Source organism: Macrobrachium rosenbergii, chromosome 13 (assembly GCF_040412425.1).
Source record: "Macrobrachium rosenbergii isolate ZJJX-2024 chromosome 13, ASM4041242v1, whole genome shotgun sequence".
NCBI lineage: Eukaryota > Metazoa > Arthropoda > Malacostraca > Decapoda > Palaemonidae > Macrobrachium > Macrobrachium rosenbergii.
In genome coordinates, this window is record NC_089753.1 from 44,768,366 (window position 1) to 44,791,033 (window position 22,668).

Sequence of the window (22,668 nt, forward strand, 5' to 3'; positions counted from 1 at the left end):
CATTCCTTGCTAGTTTTTTCATTTAGTTCCTTAATGGTCGAATTTCTTTGTCTTTTCAAAGAACCGTCTTTGGTGTTGTTGATTTATTGTTTTTAAGTCCAGATAGTTGGAATGATTTATGAGAGGAAGGAGGTTTTAAGGAGTTTATTGACTATTTGAAATAAATTTGACTTTTCTTTGACTTTTTCATTTTATTTTTTATTTGAGAGCAGGAATGCATCCAAATTAAATGCTCTTATTTTCTGTTTGTATTTATGTGTACTTTTATTATGTCCAGATTCTGACCAGCCTTTTCTTTGTTCTTTACAGCACACCTAGATGACTTGTATTGCTTCCACTACACTGCTAGCAATGATGACCAGCCCAAAAGAAGCGGTTGGGACATATACAGTCCAGCTTCCGAATACCATCGGATGGGTGTGCCAAATGAGGCATGGTCCCCCACTGCACTCAACCATAATTATGAGGTAAAGGAGATGTTTCCTTATGTTAATAACTAAAAAGATTGTGTCTCACCATGTTTAGTATCAAGCAGATTACAGACAAATATTTCTGCATATTTATAACTGTGAAAAAGTCATTTGGTTTGCGGGTCATCACAAGGACATAAGTGACTTGTGTGACTCCACTTTAAGAGTAAATAATGTATGATGCATGAAGAGATAAATTTGCCAAAGTACTGTACTTGAGGATTAAAGTAAAATGACATAGGTAATTCCATAGACACAGTACTGTATGTATTTTACCTTTATAAATGTAAATTAACAAAAGGCCAAGGGTGCATGAGTACATAGATAAAAGATAACTGCATAGGTAATTATAAGTTCAAATACTGTAATATATATAAATATGGATACATTAACAAAAATATCAACTAACCGGAACCAGTAAACATAAGTTTACTTATGTTATTTTAAAACTCCTTTTTTATATAAGTAACTTACAAGTAATTACATAGCTATTGGTTCCTAACCTATGACAGCTTAGAAGTTCAAAATTCACGCGGCAGTGCTGCAATCGTTTGTGTGTAGGTGACAAGGTCCCGCCCACTATCCGGGACTCAAAGGAACAACTTAGCAGAGAGCTCAATTTGTTTTCTGCCGGCTTCTGATCAGCATCGGTAGTTTTCGCAGTTGCTCCATCGCTTATCGGCTAGTTATTTGCCCGATCTTGGTGAAGTATTCAGGATTTGTTGTTTTGTAGCTTTCTATCATTGATGAATTGTTTCTGGTTAACTTTAGGAATTGCTTTAGTTAACATTGTTGGATTCTCTCTGAAGACTTTGCCACTGATTGGCTGGGAGTTCTCATACAAAGTACACTAAATGTGGGGGACAAGAATGTAGTAAAGATTATACTTGCATAGAGTGTCAGGATTGGGAGGATAAGAAATGGAAAACCTTGAAATCTCATCTACAAAAACTTGAAAGAGATAGGAAGAGGAAAGCAGCCCTTAGGGCTGAGAATAGGACCAATACAGATTCTGCTCCTTTGGTTAATGTAGGGGATGATAGAACTGTTACTCCTCCAATTCCTCCTGTTTGTTTGATCAGAAGTTTGGTTTATTTTCTAATGCCATTATGGAATTGGGATCAGCTATTAGATTTCTAATGGAGAAAAATGTGAATAATGAAAGTGCAGTGAGAAATGAGTGTTGTGAATGTTGAGAAGGTGGTTGTCCGTCTCACCAGTGCTCCTAGACAAAGGTCACTGTCCCACTCCCCTTGCACTGGGGAAAAGACATACCAGAGGTCCAAGGGAGGCTGGTGGGCTATGGGCGTCCCAAAAAAGAGGGAGCTCTGGTGTTCTTTCACCTCAAAAGGAGTCTCGCCAACACAGAAGTCAACTTTAGTCTTCGCTCCTTTAGATAAGTCTCATGTCTTTCTGCAAGTCACAGTAAAGGAGATTCTTTCAGAGTTGTAGAAGAAGTCTTCCACTGACTTGTTGGCACAGTCCACTAGACATCCAACAGAGCCTGTGTCTTCCACATTGAGTTCATTCTCCCCTCTACGATCTCAGCCCTTTCGTGGAGGGAAGACAAAAACCCAGTCTAGACCCAGATCAAACTTGCGACCTTCTACGAAGTCCATTAAGAGGTCTTCCTTCAAGACCAACCCCAAGAAGTGAGAACTTAGTCCTCCACACCCAAGTAGGAGCCAGAATTCTTTATTTAAAGGAATGGGGGTGCAGAGGAGCAGATCCTTGGGTGGTCAAGATTCTCAAGAAGGGCTACGCCATTCCTTTCGTGAAAAGTCCTCCCTTAGTTACTTCTCCAATCGCCTTGACAGTGTATTCAAAAAGATCCACAAAGTTTTTGGCCCTCTTTCAGGAAGTCGAATCCATTTTCATCAAGGGAGTGGTGGAAGAGGAGCTAGATCTCCACTCGGAAGGTTTTTACTACAGTATTGCCTTTTCATGGTTCCGAAGGCCCCGGGGTGCTGGAGGCCCATTCTGGACATCAACGCCTTGTGTTCATACTGAAGACGAAGTTTCATATGCAGACCGTTCGTCCAGTCATGTTTTCAGTACAACAGGGGGACTGGATGGTCACCATGGATATGCAGGACGTGTATTTTCATGTCCCTGTTCATCTGAACTCACAGAAATTTTTACGCTTCAGTTTTTCAAGGTAGAGTATTACAGTTCCGGGCCCTATACTTTGGTTTGTTGATGGCCCCGAAAGTTTTCACACGAAACCAACGGAAGTCTCACGCCAATGTAAAACTGAGAGCAGTTCAACTGGGCCTTCAGTCCTTCTCGGATCTAGTCTGCGACAAGAAGATAGTAGTCCATGCAGACAACACCACTGCACTTTCTTACATTTGCAAAAGGGGGCACTCATTCCTTCTCTCTCTGTACGGGACAGGGAGGTATCTCCTGCTGTGGGCGGAGGAGAATCAAGTCACTCTTGTCATCCAGTTCATTCAAGGGAGAATGAACGTTACTGCGGACAAATTAAGCCGTCTCAAACAGTTCCTTCTGACTGAATGGACCTTAGACCCGTTAGTCTGCGACAGTCTGTGGAAACTATGGGGCAAGCCCACTGTGGATCTTTTCGCAACATTGAGAAATCACCGTCTTCCACTCTTTTTTTCAGGTCCCGGATCCTCAAGCATGGGCAATGAACACCATGCTTTTGGACTGGACAGGCTTAGATGTGTACTCCTTCCCTCCCTTCGGGGTGATCAGGGAGGTAATCAAGTTGTCTACGCATCAGAGCACCTCCATGACCCTAGTCGCTCCCTTTTGGCCAAACAAGGAATGGTTCCCAGATGTGATTCGACTCCTGGTGGATTACCCAAGAGTCCTTCCACAAAAATGATCGCTGTTCAGACAACCCTACTTTCTCAGATTCCACCAAGGGTTGTCCACTCTGGCCCTGACAGGCTTCAGACTTTCAGGCGCCTTGTCAGAGCAAAAGGTTTTTCGAGACAGGCTGCAGAGGCGATTGCAAGGTGCAGACAAGCGTTTTCTACAAATCTTTACCAATCCAAATGGGCAGTCTTCAGAAGGTGGTGCAGCCGCTATAACATCTCTTCTTCTAAGACATCTACAGTATAAGTCAAATAGCTGATTTTTTATACTCCTGAAGTTTGTCGGGAAGTTATCAACTTCTACCATCAAAGGGTAGAGGTCGATGCTCAGCTCAGTCTTTAAACACAGAGGAATGGATCTGTCTTCTAGTCAAGATATTGGGGACTTGATCAAATCCTTCGATACATCTAAGAAAAAAAGTTCTTCCAGTGTCTCTTGGAACTTAGACGTTGTACTGAAATGGCTTTCAGGTCCTCAGTTCTAACCTCTCCGTTCTGTTTCTCTCAAGAGTCCCACCAAGAAGACTCTCTTTTTAGTGGCTCTTGCTACTGCCAAATGTATTAGCGAGTTACAGGCGACAGACAAGAGAGTAGGATATGTGCAAGGGGATGCAGTCTGTTCTCTCTCTTGGTTTCCTTGCAAAGAACGAGGACCCTTACAAATCCTGGCCTAGATCCTTCATCATCAAGAATCTTATGGATGTCTTAGCACCTGAGGAGGAAGAAAGACTTCTCTGTCCAGTGAGGCGTCTCAGGTACTACCTTCACAGGACGGAAAAGATTAGAGGACCTTCGAGCAACCTCTGGTGCTCTGTAAGAAACCTGGTTTGTCCGCTCTCCAAAAATGCCATATCCTTTTTTCTGAGAGAGTTGATATCAGAAGCCCACTCTCAGATCCAGGAAGAAGCCTTTCTGTTAGTTAAGATTAAGGCTCATGAAATTAGGGCAGTCGCAGCTTCCCTGGCATTTAGACATAACTTGTCTCTCTCTACGATCTTGCAGCCAATGTTCTGGAGATGCAAGTCCATTCTTGCCTCACACTACCTCAAGGACATAGAGACTGTTCAAAAATTGTAACACTTTAGGACCTTTGTCTGTGGCTAGCATGGTGCTGGAAGAGGAAGTATAGGGAACTCTGTTCCTTTGTTATCCACTTGCCTTGACTTATGGTTTTGAGTCGATGGGAAGTCTGCGGGTACTTTGTACCTGTAGTACCCACCAGTTTTGTTTTTAAATAGTTTGGGTTATGGTTTTAATTCTGTGGTGTAGGTGATAGTGTGGTTGTTTTGTATTCTGGTCTTTGCCCAGGGCAAGGACATCTTTTAAACTTGGTCAGCATACGGTGTACTTCCTCTGCTGCAAAGTTCCCACTAATGTAGGGGCAACCCTTGGCTACACTACCACGCCCACTATAAGTTGAGAGAAGCATCAACCAGAGGCAGTACCTACCTGCAGCAGCTCTCTCAACAGGTAAGGAAACAACAAAGTGTTAGCAACCTTTCTATTTCAAGTTCATTACTTACTTAATACTTTGAGTAGAGTATGTCCATGCTCTTTTCCACCTCCTAACAATGTGGAATCAGCTATGTCATTACTTGGTAAGTTACTTATATTAAAATGACATTTTTATGATAAAGTTTTATATATACTTACCAAGTAATTACATGATTGGAGCCCGCCCTCCTCCCCTTGCATGGACATTAGAGCATGAAACAAATCGAGCTCTCTGCTAAGTTGTTCCTTTGAGTCCCAGATAGTGGGTGGGACCTTGTCACCTGCACACAAATGATAGAAGTGCCGCCGTGCGAATTTTGAATTTTTAAGCTGCTGTAGGTTGGGAACCAATAGCTATGTAATTACTTGGTAAGTATATATAAAACTTTATTTTATCATAAAAATCTCAAGTTGGCTCTTAAGAATGCACTTAACATACTCCAGTTTCGCTTATCTGTGAGAATACTAAAGAGAAGGTTGCATTGTCGCAAAGGCCATGTATTATTTGTAGCACTGATTAATTTTGGGTTAATTGTGTGTTTGCATATGATATTAAACCTCAGAACCAGTCTTGACTGTGTAACTGTAATCTCATTTTTGGGAATTGCATATTCTTTGATTACATTTTTAACACCAGGTAAAATATACTTGTACATCTTAAAATTATTAAAACACATGAAACACCAAAGTATGTTGTTAATTTTTTACAAACAGTCCACGGATCAAAAGCTACATTTTTTTATATTTTGTAGTAATAGTCCACAGGTAGTAAATAGTTTCTATAATATCTCAACCTCATCCAGTATCTAATTCAGGTTACAGCCCATTATATACCCTTGGAATTCACATCTTTTCATTGGTCTGAATATGCTGTGTAAGATTTTGCTGTAACTAATAGTTTTGTTGGTGAATGATTTTCAGATATGCGACACTTACCCACAAGAACTGTACGTACCTTCTTCAGCCCCAACCAAAGTTATTCTTAGTAGTTCAAAGTTCAGAAGTAAGAGTCGGTTTCCAGTTCTCTCTTACCTCCATAAGAATCAGGTATGTCATGGTTACATAAAATGTATATTTAGTTCAGGTTTTGCATATTATTGTGTATGTTGATACATACATGTATCGAGTTTTCCAATTTCCATTACATTGCTAAGAAATTTATGTACAGTAATTTGCTGCGCATATGAATGGTACCATCAGTGATTCTCATAGCTATCCACTGTGAAAATTAATCACAATTCTTCATTTTCAGGCTGCCCTTTGTCGATCTTCACAGCCCCTGTCAGGCTTTAGTGCAAGGTGTGAGGAAGATGAACAGCTCTTGGACTGCATTCTTCAGTCTAACCCAAATTCGACATATATGATTGTTGTAGACACCAGACCAAAGGTATTAGTACTTACAAGTTCAACTTTTGTACTACACTAACTTGATAAATTACAGATTGTTTGTGATCCAGTACTGGACCCTTCAGATTACTCAGTACATGTGTATAAATACATACCAATACTTCAGCAAAAATGTTGTCTTCCTGTTCATCCTGCTTATTGGTTTCTGAATACTGTACATTAGTTGCTGGGAATTTAGCAAGTAGATTAGGAATGTAAGAAAGACTGAAACAATTAACAAGTATTAATATTGAGGAAAATTGTTACTTGATTTGAAACAGCGTCACCATTGGCCATTTGTTTCCACCCAGAACATTTTCACCGGAAAAAAAATGCATATCTGTTTTGTATACAGCAAGCTCAGCTATCCTCAGAGATATCATTTTTGTATTTAGGCCTTTTGTATAATAGGAATACCGTATAAAGATACATCTGTCAACATTTTCTCGCAGATTAATGCAATGGCTAACCGTGCAGCTGGCAAAGGGTATGAAAATGAAGCTTACTATGAGAATATCAAGTTCCACTTCTCAGGAATTGAGAATATTCATGTCATGCGAGCCTCCCTAGCTAAGCTCATTGAAAGTAAGTGTATTTTTCTGTTTTCTTATTGTGAAAGATATTTGTTTCTTATGACTTGGAACAATGATTGTATATAAGCAAATTGTTTAGTACTAATTTGAAGGGAAACAAACTTTTCACACAGTTTCTTAATAGTGTATATTACTAATGTTCAGTTGTTGATCTGTACCTATTTTACAGCTTGTCAACTAGTAACACCATCTATGGGTGGGTTTATTGGAGGTGTTGAGTCATCAGGTTGGCTAAAGCATGTGCGTTCAGTTCTTGACACAGCGTCCTTCATCACCAACTCCATAATGGATGGCATAAGTGTCCTAGTACATTGTTCTGACGGCTGGGACCGTACTGCTCAGACGTGTGCTCTAGCGGAGTTGTTGTTAGACCCTTACTACCGCACAACACATGGATTCCAGGTGAATTTTACTTTGGAAATTAGCAATTCTTGAATTGCAAGGTTCTGTGACTTTCTTTTTCTCCAGTGCCAAAGTTGGTATTCTCCTCCTGCTTCCATTTTCCAAGTCTTTTGCAGTCCTCAGACCTTGATGTAAAGTCTAAATATTTCCTTCCACCTCCTTTTTTGTATTTTCACCAAGCCTGGGCTAGATGTAAACATGAAGTATAGCACACAGGTCCTACAAGCCTTTATAGTCTTATAAATTAGCATTATGTAGTTTAGAATGGTGTCTGTGCAGTAGAAATACTGTACTGTATAATGGATTATATTATTTCATAGATTCTTAAAATATTACTAATTTTTTTTGTTGTTGTTGTTGTGGAGACCAATTAGTTTTAGAGGCAACACCACCAGACTTTGGTAATAGTTTCTGAAAACTTAACTAGATAACCATAGTAAATTTTTTTTGTTTTTCCTCAGATCTTGATTGAGAAGGAATGGCTGTCATTTGGCCACAAGTTTACAGACAGATGTGGGCACATCCAAGGAGACCCAAAAGAGGTTTCTCCAATTTTCACACAATTCATTGGTAAGTTGCTCCTAAGTTTTGGTCAGATAAATCATGCCGCTATGTTTTATGGTCATTTTGGATTATGCTGCCCTACTTGTTTACTTTTTATATAAAGTATGTAAAAATTGCTCTCATTATTGTTAGAAGATTGATTAGCTAATGTTTGATACTAGCCAGTCATTTTCTTTCTTAATATGACTGTTAACAGTTTTTTCTGTGAGTTATTTCGATAACCTTCAGTGGCCTACTGTACTGTATTCCAGTTTAAATTATTTTGAAAATTTACTGTTACAGTTGTTGGTCATTGTAGTTTTTAACATGGTAGGGGTGCTTTTATATACTTTTTAAAATATTTGAACTACGGCAAGTATCAAAGGGCATTTTAGAATTTTATGTACTTTTTAGCAACTGTGTAAGGTACTGGACATTCATTTTTAGAAGTGTATGTGTTCTACACTGTATCATTAGGATGCCAATGGATGAAAAAATTCAAACCACAGTTGTTTACACAAGCACTGTTGTAGGGCATTAGAAAAGAGAAAGCAGTAGAATTGAGAAAGGAATACAGTATATTTAATACATAATTGTACAAAACATTGATGGATGCAAATTACAAGTGAAATGATGAAGTCATCAAAGACAAAAAAAACATGCTTTCAATATTTTTTAATGTCTTACAGCAAGAAATGTTAGCATTACTACAGTGAAGTCATTGACCATGCTGGGCTGCACATGCAATGGGGATTTAGTGTTTGCAGTTTTTTATCCGTTACAATGTTCACATTTATGGCACCTAGCAAGTACCACGTGATTGAAAAGATACCTTACAATTAGTTGTTGTAACAACACAAACAAAATTGCAAATGTTATAATAAATCTTTATACTAATTAATACACACTGGTAAATAGTTTTGTTGCACACTACCAGCCTTCTTTATACACCTTCATATATACATCACAAAATAACTAAAAGCTGAGGTATCCACCTTTACTCAGTAGTATTATCATTAATTTTTACAATTTATATGATGTAAGCAAATCAAAATGAATTCAAAATTGATTAAATTAACAAGTAAAAGTTTAATTTGGTTAATGATTGTGCTCTAATAGAATTTTATTCTGAATCTATATGGTAAATCCATTTTGATGCAATGCATTGACAAAACCTGTAATTTATGAAAAGTTACTCTACAATGCCATTTTATTTAATACTTGAGTCTAAGGTATTTTTATTCATCAGTTGAACCATATCACTGACTTTACAGCTAGTCGGAAGTATTAGGTGTTACTGAAATGGATGATCTGTATATTAAGTTAATTACATTTCAGAAATTTGTAAATTGTGTAAGTAGGAAAAGTTAAAAATTCATAATAAATTCCTATACAGTAATTGTCTTATTTCTGAAGTTCATTTAAATATTAGAAATCCGAAGAAAGTTTGCAGTATTGGAAGTCAGTTTTAGATAATCATGAATTAAACATGTTTGATAGTGTTTCTGTAATGAGAATAGCCAGCATTGAATATGTATGTTAATTATTTTAATTTGTAAGAAGTTATCCGGCTTAGTTAGACTGTTAATCCAGATGAATGGATTTATTATGTGTGACCACTCTTACCCTGTTTTTGAGATTGTACAATTGGTTCGTTTGTAGCTCATTTAGCTATATTATCTGCATCTTCATTTTCATAACTCCAACATGAGTTGGTGGTATACAGCATAATTTAACCATTATTTATCAACGCTATGCCTTTTGTGAAAAGTATTGCATGTGAGATACTAACTGTTGTTAAGGAGCTTGATCTGTCAAAGCTCCCAGTGTGGTTCTTGAAGTAATATAAACTACCAGATATTATACATTCATTGATAATTTCAGTGGCAGATTGTATCGCCTCCAGTTTAGCTGTGTATTTATATGCACGTAAAGTTAATGAATCCTGAAAGATTTCATGATTAGATATAGATGCAACACCAATACCACCAATGAATTTAGATCCATATGTGTAAATAGCAAAATGTTATCTTTAGGAAAACTAGATACGTTATTTACTATATGTATTAAGAAATCAATTCATATCCTAAAGCCAATAACAGACTTACTTGTTTACGTGAATGGTGATGGATCACTACAGAGAGTGAGCAATTATAAAAAATATTTTTAAAATTCAGGTGTAAATGTTTCACAAAATCTATTATGCACATTTATTTACAGATTGTGTGTGGCAACTTCAGCAGATTCTTCCATCAGCATTTGAGTTCAATGAAAGATACCTCCTGATTCTTCATGATCATGTGTACTCTTCACAGTTTGGGACTTTTATAGGCAATTGTCAGAAAGACAGGATTGACCTGAGGTAAGTTCATTGTTTAAGTTGTTAAAATTATCTGTAAATTTAAACATTCATAATTTTTTATTTATATAATGAAGTTTTTGTCACACATATACTCTTAACTTAGATTTGAAGCATAGGTTGTAGTCCTGTAGACTAATGAATTTTTTCCTATTCTATATCTAGGTTGTCAGAGAGGACATATTCTCTTTGGGGATACATAAAATGCCATGAAAGTGAGTACAGAAATCCTCTCTACAGAAGAGACTCTACTGCTGATGTGCTGCGTCTTAACCTATGCCCTCAGAGCATAAAGTAAAGTATATTTTAATTAATATTATTTAGATTACCAGTGTGTTACATGTGCTGTAGTTCACTGCAGATTTTTTGGAAAAAGTGAATGATGATCTAAGGATGGATGTATTGTATGTAAGTTGTTCTGTGCTGTAGTGAAAATTTATTGATTTAAAGGACAAGGTTATATATTTGAGATAGCTTGTTTAATCATTGTAACCATTGGCATCTAATTATGAACATTTTTAATGGCATAACAGTCAGATACCATCATCGTCATCATCATTTTTATATTGGATTTTTTATAGGGAAAATGAGCGCAGTTTCTGGATTTGGGTTGACTAAATATCTTGACTCTTAAGATCTAGGTCTATTTTCTCTACTTTTTCAACATTTAATTTTTGATCAAGTGCTATAGTAACAATATACTGAGTCATGATGCAAATCCAGTAAGGAATAAAAACAGTATTGTTCAAAAATCTTGGAGAAAGTTCTACAACTAATAACCGTTTTAATTGCAGAGCAAGGAAATGCTATGCATCAAGTAAGCAAATGCTATATTGTCATAAATCTTTGGAAATTTAGTAGAATAAATGACTTTGAGCCCAGGAGCTAGAGGATTATCAAGTTCTGTCACTCATAAGGATAAGAAACATCATTTTGAAACAGAGTATGCTTTCCTATAAGTTGACAGTCAATTATCTGTTATATTGATTAATTTGATATATGTACAGGTACTTTTACAGTAATACTATTTAAAAACTGGTGTAAGAGACTGGTTGAAATTGTTGTAACTGTCTAAATGAACTTAACTTTCAGTGCAAGCTGTTTCAGTCATTGAAGCTTGTAGCAAAGTACTTAAGTAGAGGAAGCTTTATTACCCCAATTTCCTTTTTGTTTATAACTTGGCCTTTGTTATTGGCATTGGTTTTGATTTTGGTAAGAATTGTGATTGCTAGTTTGTGAGATAAGAATGAACATCAAAAGTATCATGAGTGTATGTGGATACTTTATTTTATTCATGAATATTGATTATAATTAATTTTGTACTTTTTGTATTAGCTGTGCTTACACAATATTGCATCTGTTCAGTGCAGTGGTCTTGGAAGATTTGCCCATGGGCTAAAGCTCCTCTCCTGCGTATGTTGCACAGCGTGTCCTAGCTTTGTTCTCAAACTCCTTTCTTGCTGGTGTTGCTGTTACTCCCACTCATTGGGACACCTGCCTCAACTTCATCCTGGAAAAGGAAAAAAATGCAAATGTATTTCATTTTTCTCTAGCTCCTTGTTCTTAATATTGAGGCTCTTGGTGGAAAAGGGTTGGAATTCAAGTGTATTTGATTTTCCTCTAGTTTCTTTTCGTCTTACTCTCTTTTTCATCATCTCTGTCTTCAAAATGGAAAAAGGTAAGAGGGCCTGGAAGGAAGCTTACTGCAAAAAGGCCCAGTGGGCATCCAAGAACATAAATCCTCTTGCCCATTCATGAGAACAGGTGATAATTGGCTTCACAGATGACCCGGTTTGTAAACCTGCTCATAACCAGTCCAGTTAATGTGCTTATGCATTCCTTGTCACCTGCATAACCTTCCAGGGCATTGGGGACTGACCCAGATTCTTCCCTTGTTGACGGTTCTTCGAAATGGACCCTGGACATTCATGGGAGTGCGTAATACAAGAAGCTTTGTCCCTTACTGATAACATACTGTATGTTACCACTGCCAAGTCTCATGGTGATGTTTTCTTGCATGACCATTCCCTCATGCTGGATATCCATTCCTGACCTTTCCAGTTTGGATACTTTTCAGCAAGGTTACAGTAATGCATGCGCTCCCCTGGACCAAGCACCAATTCCAGCACTGTTGAGCAGAGACAATAACACATATGCTTGCTCCCTTGGGCCAAGCACCAGTTCCAGTAAGTATGGTTCTACAGTTGTGTTTGGTATCACTTATACAGGTCAGTCAATCCCCACAATTGATGGAGCACTTAGTGGGAGGGCCTTCTCAGCCTGCTGTGGGTCCCTTGCTTTTGGATCCTTAGCAGACAGAGATGGAGAGTTACTTCCCTGAAGGCACTGGTCTCATCTGTGAGTGCAGTGGTTTTGGGGAATTGATCAGCGTTCTTCCCAGCACACTATATCGTTGACTCAGAAGCTCTTAGGTTTTGCTCATGAAGCAATTCTGTTGATATCTTTTTCCTGATCTGGTTGTTCAGGGTGTTCAGGTTGAATTCAGAGCATTGATCTCCAGACTGGAACAAAGAGGTTTGGGAATCTCCACATTTGCTCCAGAGCTTTAGTCAAAAACTCAAAATCAAAGACCACATCAGAGTCTGATAAGAGATTCAAGAGCTTTTTGATTAAGACAAGATGCTTTTGTGCCTCTAAAGGGTTTTCTAGTACTATCTGCACAGGTTCCAGCATTTTAGGCTTGCGAGTTGATGACTATTACTATCAGCCTGTAAAGGTGTTGAACACCTTTCCATTCTGGCATCATGTGGTTATCAGGTGGTCTTATTGTTTAATAGTAAATACTGTAGAGTATAAAATCTGCAGCACTCTTGGGACCTCATCCCAGTGCTATAGAACATCAAAATATTTATGGTTACTGTTTTAAATTTTCTACAGATGATGTTACTTGACATCAGAATCTCATGAGATGAAATCTGCAAGATGTCATTTGATGTCATCAAAATCTGAAAGGGTTAAGTGTACTGTAGGTCTTGTTGATGGTTAAGCATGCAAATGCTGTTTGCAAATCACCATGTGCTTATAAAGCTTTCACAAAGACTGATTTTCAAACTATGGTTGCAGAATGTTTACATAATTTAAAACTGCAGTTTTTTCAGCTTAGTCTAAGGGAATGTTTTTAAATTATGACATATTTTTCTCCTAGGTTTTGGCGTGGCATGTATAACAGGTTTGAAAATGGTGTGCATCCTCGTGAACCTTTGGGAGATTTACTAGCAGCAACCACAGAGCATGCTCAGGCGCTCTCAGATCAAGCGGACTTTCTCACAAAGGTATTTCATTTCAACCTATTATTATTATTATATTACTGTATTGTTAAAAAAGTTGCTCAACCAGAATACTGAGCAAATTAAGACAACCTCAGCTAGTTTGCACTGTACTGTATGGTGAAGAGTAAAGTAGCATCCCAGTACAGTATATGCTTGGAAGAGTTACTACATGAAATCTAAATAGCCACTTTTCCCCATATACCTTTTTCTAACTTTTTCTCTTCTTGTTTCTTCACTTCTCTCACTGTCTCCTTTCATTCACAAATCACATGTATTGTGTGGTTTTGTCATGTTTAATATATTTTAATTTTTTAATGAGAATGCCAATCAAATGCCATAGTATTGAAGTAAGGAGTAGGAAATCCATTTGTATATGGCTCCATGCATTTGAAATGTCAACTTTGAATAACTTATTACCATACATAGAATTTCATGTACTGTACCATAGGGCAAGCATAGGGTAACTCACTGAGTGACAGAAAACCAGTTTTGAAATAATTGTAGTACAATATGGTGTACCTTTATTGCTTGGTACCATATGGACAAGATGTAGGGTAAATTTTGTAATAAAGTTCATTTAATGCACTCTACACATGAAGTACAGTAAATGGTATAATTACTGTAATATTAAGAGTAATTGCAACCAATAACTGAAAAGGCAAACACAGTTAATGAAAATTTGAGAAATCAACAGGCGATGAAAAGGTAGTCAGTAATTTAAAAGAAAATCATTCCCAGATATGTTACATATATATCCATTGTCTGTTATTTCTTGAGTGGTGAAATAAGGAAAGTACTGTTTAATAATCCACATACAATATTAATAAAAACAAATGTATTTTTTTAAACCAAGATTGAAAGTCAAGCTTTAGGAAAGTACTGTTTAATAATCCACATACAATATTAATAAAAACAAATGTATTTTTTTAAACCAAGATTGAAAGTCAAGCTTTAAGTTGTCATTTGTTTTAAAAGGGCATGGTTAAATTACATAATCATTTTTAGAGGGATATGTAGATTACAATCTCTGCTAAAAAAAAAAGTGATAACAGTGGTAATATTAATAGTTGCATGAGATATGAGACAAAACTGCAATAACCTTTTTATGTTAGGGACATTTTTGGTGTACTGTAGTTTGTGGTATGTCACAAAATTTTTCCTATAAATTATGGAGCACTCCTTCATTGAAAATGTAAGGGTACACATACAGTACTGTACTGTAATGTCAAATTTGATAATCCCTGCATAATCCAAAGTTTGTTTATTGCAAATTTAGTACTCTGCAGCTCATGAAAAGCTACTAATCAAACAAAAATATCCAAATTCTGCCATGTTTTAGACAGAATCTGTTTTTGTTCCCCGGTTAAAACTTCAAGAATCATAGTCTTAATATGTAAATAGCAAAAATAACCAAGCTTGGGCTTATGATTCAAAAAGGCACATACTGTAATGCATCATTGAATATAAGTATTCCGTAAGGCTACTGTTAAATCAATTTCAGTTCCCATTTTACCATATGTGATGTTATTTTGCTATTTACATGTCATTTTCACAATATATGTTTTTCTCTAGGATAAAGGTTTATTTCAACCAAGGGGATGTAATTTAATCACTTCATGCCATTGTTACAATACTGTACATATCTCGTATTGTTCAGTAGTCTTATGACACTGCTAATAATTATGTAGATTATTATTAATCTTTCTCATTTTTGCAGCGAATTACATGGCTGAAGAATGAGTTGGAAAGAAAAGGCAAGAACTCCACCAAAACAGATCCCGACAACAACTATGACAATAAAATTCTCGATGAAGACCCTCAGCAGGTAAGTAGCTCATTCACATCTGTATTGTATTTCTTTCACGATTTTCTTTTTGAAGCACATGTATGTTTGCTATTGCATTCTCTGCTGTGTAACAGACAAGATATTCAGTTGGTGACATGGTTTACAATGATAGCATACATTAGCATCAAACTACCACACAAAAAAGTAACTGCCATTGTAAAATTCACACAGCTTACTGCATTTCTGCAATGTTTTAACAGAATGGAGAGGTGAAAGGAAACTCAATAAGTGTCTTTGGGATGCAGGAAGTAGAAGAGTCTTTAGTGTCAGTAGGTGCATTGACAGTAACGAACTCAGTAGAATCTGGGAATTCCCCAGATAAGCTTTCACCCAGCTCAAACTACAGCTCATATCCACAGTTTAAAGGAAGTAGTAGAAAGTCTCTGGTAAGTTGAATAGATGTTACTACTTGAAGGTGTAAAAATATTTGCATGAAAGTGCATGTTATGAAAGTTCCACTGACCATATAGATAATGAATTTGCTTTGTACTCCAGGGTTAAGGCATGTTACATTTACTTCTTTGTCTGTACGTGTTTCAACAGCTTATGAGAAACTGTGGAATCACCACTGTTCATTGATAAAATCAATTAGATGTGCAGATTATAGTGCTCTAGTGTATATGAGGATTTTGTAATTGTTTTAGTAGCTTTTTCATAACAGCAGTCTATTTTAGCACACCCATGCCTTGGGTAATTTTACCACTATATGCCTTTACTCACAAATACAGTAATTCCTTTAACATAATCAGTGTTGATGCCAACTGAATGAGTTAAGCACAGTAATGTGTTGTAGTTTGCATTACTTATATCCTTTTATTCATTAGAATGAAAATGCAATCTTTTACTTTAAGTACTGTATATAATTCATGAAAAGTATTTCTGTCATAATGGGAATACCATAAGAAGCAAAGATAGTATGTCAAGATTTTTTGTTCTTGCATTTTGTTACCAGGATGTAATCAGTTACATGTTGTAAGGGGGAATGAGCATGAATTCTAGCATTATACAGTACATGAAACTCGTCTCTAGACTTACAATAAGATTTAAGTGCAGTATAGCCTTTAGCTCAATGCTCTATCAAGACTATTATGAAATGAAATAGTGTCTTCAACTGCAAGAATACAGGAACTGACATTTAGTGAAAAATAATTGTCTCTTATAAATATCAGCGCCACTTTTAGTGTAGATGGTTTATGAGGCGTTCTTTCTTCTAAATGCAAATTTATATGAAGAAAAAAATGCGACCAGTCAAATAAGCAAAGTTACATGCACATTTTCTCATTACAGTCAGATTAAATATTTGCAGTTACCCCATGTAATGGGAATGATTTCACTTTCTTGAAACATTTGGAATATTTCATTAGTTATAGCCTGCATGCCCAATGTTTTTTGGGAGATGAAGTTTCCTCTGTAACCAAATCCTTATCCATTTGTTGTAACAAGTGAGATTTTAAGCACAAACCTATTTGAATGTGGTTTAGCCTTAACTGTGTTTTGTTAAAAACTTGGAAGAAAAAGTACAAATTGATGATATGGAAGCTGTAGCCTGACTGACTGAATACCTCCTAGCTGCTTGGACCACATCTTCCAAGGGTTGCTGTTAGTTTCTAAGCATTTACATATTGCTTGAGGTTAATAATACTGTAACATGGTTGTGATCTGTGTTACAGGAACAATCAGTTTCACTTCCCTTATGAACCCTTTTGTTGTTCATAACCTGTAATATAGGTTTTCATACCTTTTAGAGCATCAGTGCAGTTTGACCAACTGTAGGGTAAACATCAGTCAGTGCAATTTGCTAATACTGTATTGTCATCTCTCAGCCTGTCTTTTGTTGTTGTCATCACTTCAGGTTTGTCACTGTTTTAGTAGGCAGTTCCCAGTTATCGGCGGGGTTCCGTTCCCGACAGCGTGACGACAACCGAAAATCGGTGATAATAGCACTGATCCCTGGTTAGCGGTGCCGATAAGAGACGATCAGCGCCGATAACCAGTTATCAGCGCCGATAACCGGTTATCAGCACCGATAACCGGTTATCAGCGACGAAAATCTGCTTCGGATCGCCAGTAACCAGGGACTGCCTACTTTTTCGGTCATTGTATTTTTGAATTTGATTTGTGCTTTAGTGTTCTTTTAGGGGAGGCACATCTCTTACAAACTGTGAATATTTTTTTGTCAGTACAGTTTCACTGACTGTGTTGTCTTTAATGAAAGCCTTGCCACCTTAGCAATGGAAGTGTTATTTGTTTTGGAAACATTTTCTCAGTTGCGTTATTGTTACCTTTTCTGCACTCTATAGTCCTCTTGCTTGGTAACATTGAAATTAATAAGAAGGGGCAAGGTTGTAATCAAAACGCATCTCTGAATGGGAATTACAAGATTTAAGTACGTAAAGCCGAAAAATATTTCCAGTAATGGAAAGTATAGGAAGCAAAGTACACTTGCAGTTTCTTCTCACATACAGAAACAGTAGAGGAATTGAAGGTATGGCAGGTTAATCATTAATCATTGAGAGCATTCTGGCATCAACTCCATTGACTCCAAATAATTAAATCATTCTGAAATACAGTAATGTGGCCAAAAGTAGATAAATGCAGTACAGATACAAAAAAGAAATTGCAATATTAGATAAATCCATTCATAATAAAAGTTGAAGCTGTATCCTACTGAAAAATTCTGTGGCTTTTGAAACTTAAAAAAAAATATTTTTTCTTTTAAAACTTGGTTGTACAAAATTTGAAATTGAACGATTGCCATTGTTACCCATATACCTAATTAAAAAAAAAGTCTCTTGCTTATTAGCTAAACTGCGACACTGATCATGAAAAGTTTTGATGATCATAGGTACGGGACAGGTTTCTGCTGTTTGTACTGACATCTTGTCTTCCATTACCTTCAAATACAGTAGACTTTTCCGTTTGAAGCACATTTGTATCTAGTTACAATAAATTAATTATTACCTAAAATTTTCTTTCATTCAAAAGTATTGTCTTTGTCAGCTTTACCTTGTGAAAATACAGCTGAGACATTTATTCTGAAGTACCTAAGTTGAGATACTTAATGAGATAAAAACCGCAAAGCTACTCCTTATGGCAACAATAATTTTCCATGCCCTTAACTATGGTTGTGTGAACTATTATTTTACATAACTCACATCATGAGCAGCTAATGTGGAACTGATTACTTTTTTTTTTAAATAACTGCTCAGGTGGGTGTGCCAGATTAAGTCAAGTTCATTGAATAGTCAGGAACACATTCCTGCCATGGTAAGGTCATAAACAATATATCAGTCAAAGGACAATCATTATTATCATAAATGTTTTTACATCTGCTTTTCCCTTCTTGGGGTTGGACATAAAATGAGCTCTTTCCACTCCACTCTGTCTTGTGCTATCCTCTATTTTTCCATAATATCTTGAGCCTTCATACAAGTCTTCGTCCTGCTGCTCCTGAATCTACTGCTTTTCTGACTTCTCATCACATCCAAACCATCCCAATACTTTGAAATTTTTTTTTTCCTAGCTTCTTGGTAGCACTTTTTTATACCAGTTCAGTCTCCATTTTCCTTATCAGTGACTAAGATTTTGCTGCATAAAGTAGTGGTAAAGGCCTTATGTATCCATTGCAAGTCTTTGCTCTCTCAACTAATGGGACATTTATATTTACTTGTAAGTTAGTCATCTTTACTTCTTTTGAGACAGCTTTTTATCACAACAAGGTTGTCAGTTCCCATTTCTTCCTCATTTGCCTTTACAATGCATTTCAGGGATCAGAAATCAATTAAAGAGCAAGAAACAAAAAATAAGAGAGAAAAAAGGTCAACCAAAGTCCAGTCTTTGTGTGGGTGTTGTGAACTGGCTTTAGTGGTGTGGGTGGACATGGCAAGGTTATAGGTGTAAAATACATTTTATTGAGGAAATTACATTCACTGGATATTGATCTAATTTCTTAGCCCCAAAAGCTGGTGAAATGAGTACTGTATCAATACCACACATAAAGGTTGCTGATAATAAGCTACCATATGAGTTCTTTTATGGCCTTACTTTGACATCAGGCAAACTTCAAGTCATGAAAGGGCTTTAAAGATAAACTACACCACCCGTTGAGTCACTTAATGTTGAAAATTTTGGGCCAGTTAGGGTTTCATGTCATTGTGATGAAAAAAAGTAGCATTTCCATACCTTCATATATACATCCAAAGGCTTCAGGGCCTGGAGATCGTCTTGAAGCCTTCGGAAGCCCCAGGAGCCTTTGGAATTCCCAGAAGCCTCGGAATTTTCAGATTCCTCCAAAGAAATCTTCAAAGCCTTTCCTCTCCAGGAAGGACCAAATCGGATTCCTTCTCCATAAAACACTGTTCTTTAGTATTGTGCAAGAAATCCAAAGCCTTCAGAGCCTGGAGATCGTTTTGAAGCCTTCAGAATTCCCAGAAACCTGAATTCCCAGAAGCCTTCTGAATTACCAGATGCCTTCGGAATTCCTAGAAGGACTCCTGGAAAAATGCCCATTGGATTAAAATGTCTTCTTGAAGATGTCTTCACGACTCCAGGATCCTTTGAAGCCATCTTCAGCTCCAGAAGCATTCCTGGAGAAATGCCCATTGGATTATAACATCTCCATCAAGTCTTAAAAACTCCAGGATCCTGTGAAGTGTCTTCAGCTTCAGAAGGATTCCCGGAGGAACGCCCATTGGATTACGTCTTCTTGAAGACATCTTCATGACTCCAGGTTCCTAAACACAGAGTAGTATTGTGCAAGAAATCCAAAGGCTACAGAGCCTGGAAATGTCTTGAAGCCTTTGGAAGCCCCAAAAGCCTCCGGAATTCCCAAAAGCCTCTGGGGTTCCTAGTGTGCATTCAAACACCCATTGGATTATAACGTCTTCTTGAAGACATCATCACGACTCTAGGAACCTAAACTCTGTCCTTTAGTATTGTGCAAGAAATCCAAAGGCTACCAAACCTGGAGATTGTCTTGAAGCCTTCAGAAGCCTGTGGAAGCCCCAGAAGCCTCCAGAATTCCCAGAAGCCTCTGGGATTCCCAGAAGTGTCTGGGATTCCCAATGTGCATTCAAACACATAAACAAGTCAGAGTTTTAGTATTATATAGATATTGCTTGTCATAGAAGCAAGCTAGTATGAATATTGTTATGAAGATAAGGATCAAGCAGAAAAAAGTTTAATCCATTCCAAGCGATATAGCTTAGGTGAATGCTACTGGTTAGCCTGTTTTATTGTATGTGGTCAGATTCAGTGTTAATCTTTCATATCTTTGCACCCCTGTATGCTGGGTTACTGCTTTCAGTATGCCTTGCATAGCACACTGTAGACAGTACTTAAGGCTCTTTGCATTAACCCTTCACCCCAGCTGTAAATTCCTAATACCTTTAAATTTTCATGTTACCATGGTCTGTTCTTGTGTAGTAATCCAGATTCCGATTTTATAACATCCTTAGGTAGGCCATAAATGATGAGTCTTGAAATGGGACACCAAGGTATCTTAAAGTAACTTATAAATAATACCTTTTGCAGACTTTTAATTCAAAGTACTGTAATTTGTAATAAATACCTTTTGTAGGCTATGTTGAAAGTAATTTATTAGTATTTTTTGAATGATGATAGGATTGAATTATTGAGGCATTACAAGTAGTGTAGAGCACAAACTGTTCATTTTAAATGTATTGAGAAAATGCCTTACACTTCAGAATTCAAATACTGTACTGTATTGTCATAAAGCTAAAGCTGACAAAGACTCAGAATATTTTCATTTATAGTTCCACGGGTGAATAAAATGAAAACTGTTGGTGATAACAGATTTCTCACAGTAAGTAGATAGTGAATGTGCTTCAAACTGAGGCAGAAAAGAAGAGTCAGTGTAGAGGATGGCAGGGAGGCTTCTTGATTTGGATGCAAAAGTATTGAAAAATATAAAATTAAAACTTTTAAGTTTACATCATATACAGGATTTATATGATGATTATGAATCTCAATTTTTGTATAACTGTAAGACTGTCTAGTTAATCTGTATAATAATAATAAAATACAGTAGGTTGTAAGAGCTGTTGAAAATACTAGAACTCCCGTGGCTTGATGTTGAAGATTTTGGTCCTGTTAGGGTTGCCTGTAATTGTGATGAAAAAGTAGCATTTCCATACCTTCTTATATACATCCAAAGGCTTCAGAACCTGGAGATTGTCTTGAAGCCTTTGGAATTCCCAGATTCCTCCAAAGAAATCTTTGAAGCCTTTTGTCTCCAGGAAGGACCATATCCAATTCCTTCTCCATAAAACACTGTTCTTTAGTATTGTGCAAAAAATCCAAAGGCTTCAGAGCCTAGAGATCTTGAAGCCTTCAGAATTCCTAGAAGCCTTCGGAATTCCTAGAAGGACTCCTGGAGAAACACCCATTGGATTAAAACATCTTCTTAAGACATCTTCATGACTCCAGGATCTTTTGAAGCCGTCTTCAGCTCCTGAAGCATTCCTGGAGAAATGCCCATTGGATTATAACATCTCCATCAAGTCTTAAAAACCCCAGGACTCTGTGAAGGATTCCTGGGGAAACATCCATTGGATTATAATGTCTTCTTAAAGATATCTGTACGACTCCAGGATCCTAAACTCTGTATTGTATCTAGGACACTAAACTCTGTTCTTTAGTATTGTGCAAGAAAGCCAAAGGCTACAGAGCCTGGAGATTGTCTTGAAGCCTGTGGAAGCCCCAGAAGTCTTTGGAATTCCCAAAAGCCTCCGGGATTCCCAGTGTGCATTCAAACACCCATTGGATTATAAAGTCTTCTAGAAGACTTCATAACTCCAGGAATCCTGAACTCTGTTCTTTAGTATTGTGCAAGAAATCCAAAGGCTACAGAGCCTGGAGATTGTCTTGAAGCCTCCAGAATTCCCAGAAGCCTCCAGAATTCCCAGAAGCCTCTGGGATTCCCAGTGTGCATTCAAACACAAAAACAGGACAAGAGTTTCAGTATTATATATAGATATGCCATGATTAAGTAAAGTAACATCTGTTAGTGCAGTATTGTTGAAAAGTGGTGCTCTCTAAGCAGTGTGCAACAGTGCTTATTTGGTATTTAATTTTGTTGGTGAAAAATTACATACTAAAACCTTTAATATTGCATTATTGTTACTGTATTTTCAGTTGGGTCTTACCATCCATCCTTGCTTTACTATTAAAGTTGGGTCTTATCAGCCCTCCTTGGTTTACTACAGTATTCAAGTTATTTATTATTTTTATTTATACAGGGTCAGTTGTCAACTTACCAGGCTAGGCATGCAGTTTCCCCTGAGCTGGCTTCAGTAGCCTTAGACTGGAAGACTTTTAGAAATGTCAGGGAATGCTCTTGCTCCACTCCTTTTGATCACTTCAGCAGGAAGGTAAGATATTTTTGTCTCTTTACATCAGCCGAGTGACTGTCAAAATATTAT

General features: G+C 37.0%; 1 protein-coding gene across 3 annotated transcripts in view; it reads left to right on the plus strand.

Moving 5' to 3' along the window:
- Mtmr6 (Myotubularin related protein 6) overlaps positions 1-22,668 on the plus strand; it is an 897,059-nt gene that overhangs the window by 862,881 nt on the left and 11,510 nt on the right. For 2 of the 3 annotated variants that reach the window (XM_067115371.1, XM_067115372.1), the window contains exons 5-16: positions 310-467; positions 5,729-5,854; positions 6,060-6,194; positions 6,646-6,778; positions 6,956-7,188; positions 7,650-7,758; positions 9,952-10,093; positions 10,256-10,384; positions 13,257-13,383; positions 15,098-15,205; positions 15,427-15,612; positions 22,486-22,617. In XM_067115371.1, the coding sequence (XP_066971472.1) occupies positions 310-467; positions 5,729-5,854; positions 6,060-6,194; positions 6,646-6,778; positions 6,956-7,188; positions 7,650-7,758; positions 9,952-10,093; positions 10,256-10,384; positions 13,257-13,383; positions 15,098-15,205; positions 15,427-15,612; positions 22,486-22,617 (1,718 nt within the window). The remainder of the gene's footprint in view (positions 1-309; positions 468-5,728; positions 5,855-6,059; positions 6,195-6,645; positions 6,779-6,955; positions 7,189-7,649; positions 7,759-9,951; positions 10,094-10,255; positions 10,385-13,256; positions 13,384-15,097; positions 15,206-15,426; positions 15,613-22,485; positions 22,618-22,668) is intronic. The other variant, XM_067115373.1, reaches the window with a different exon arrangement.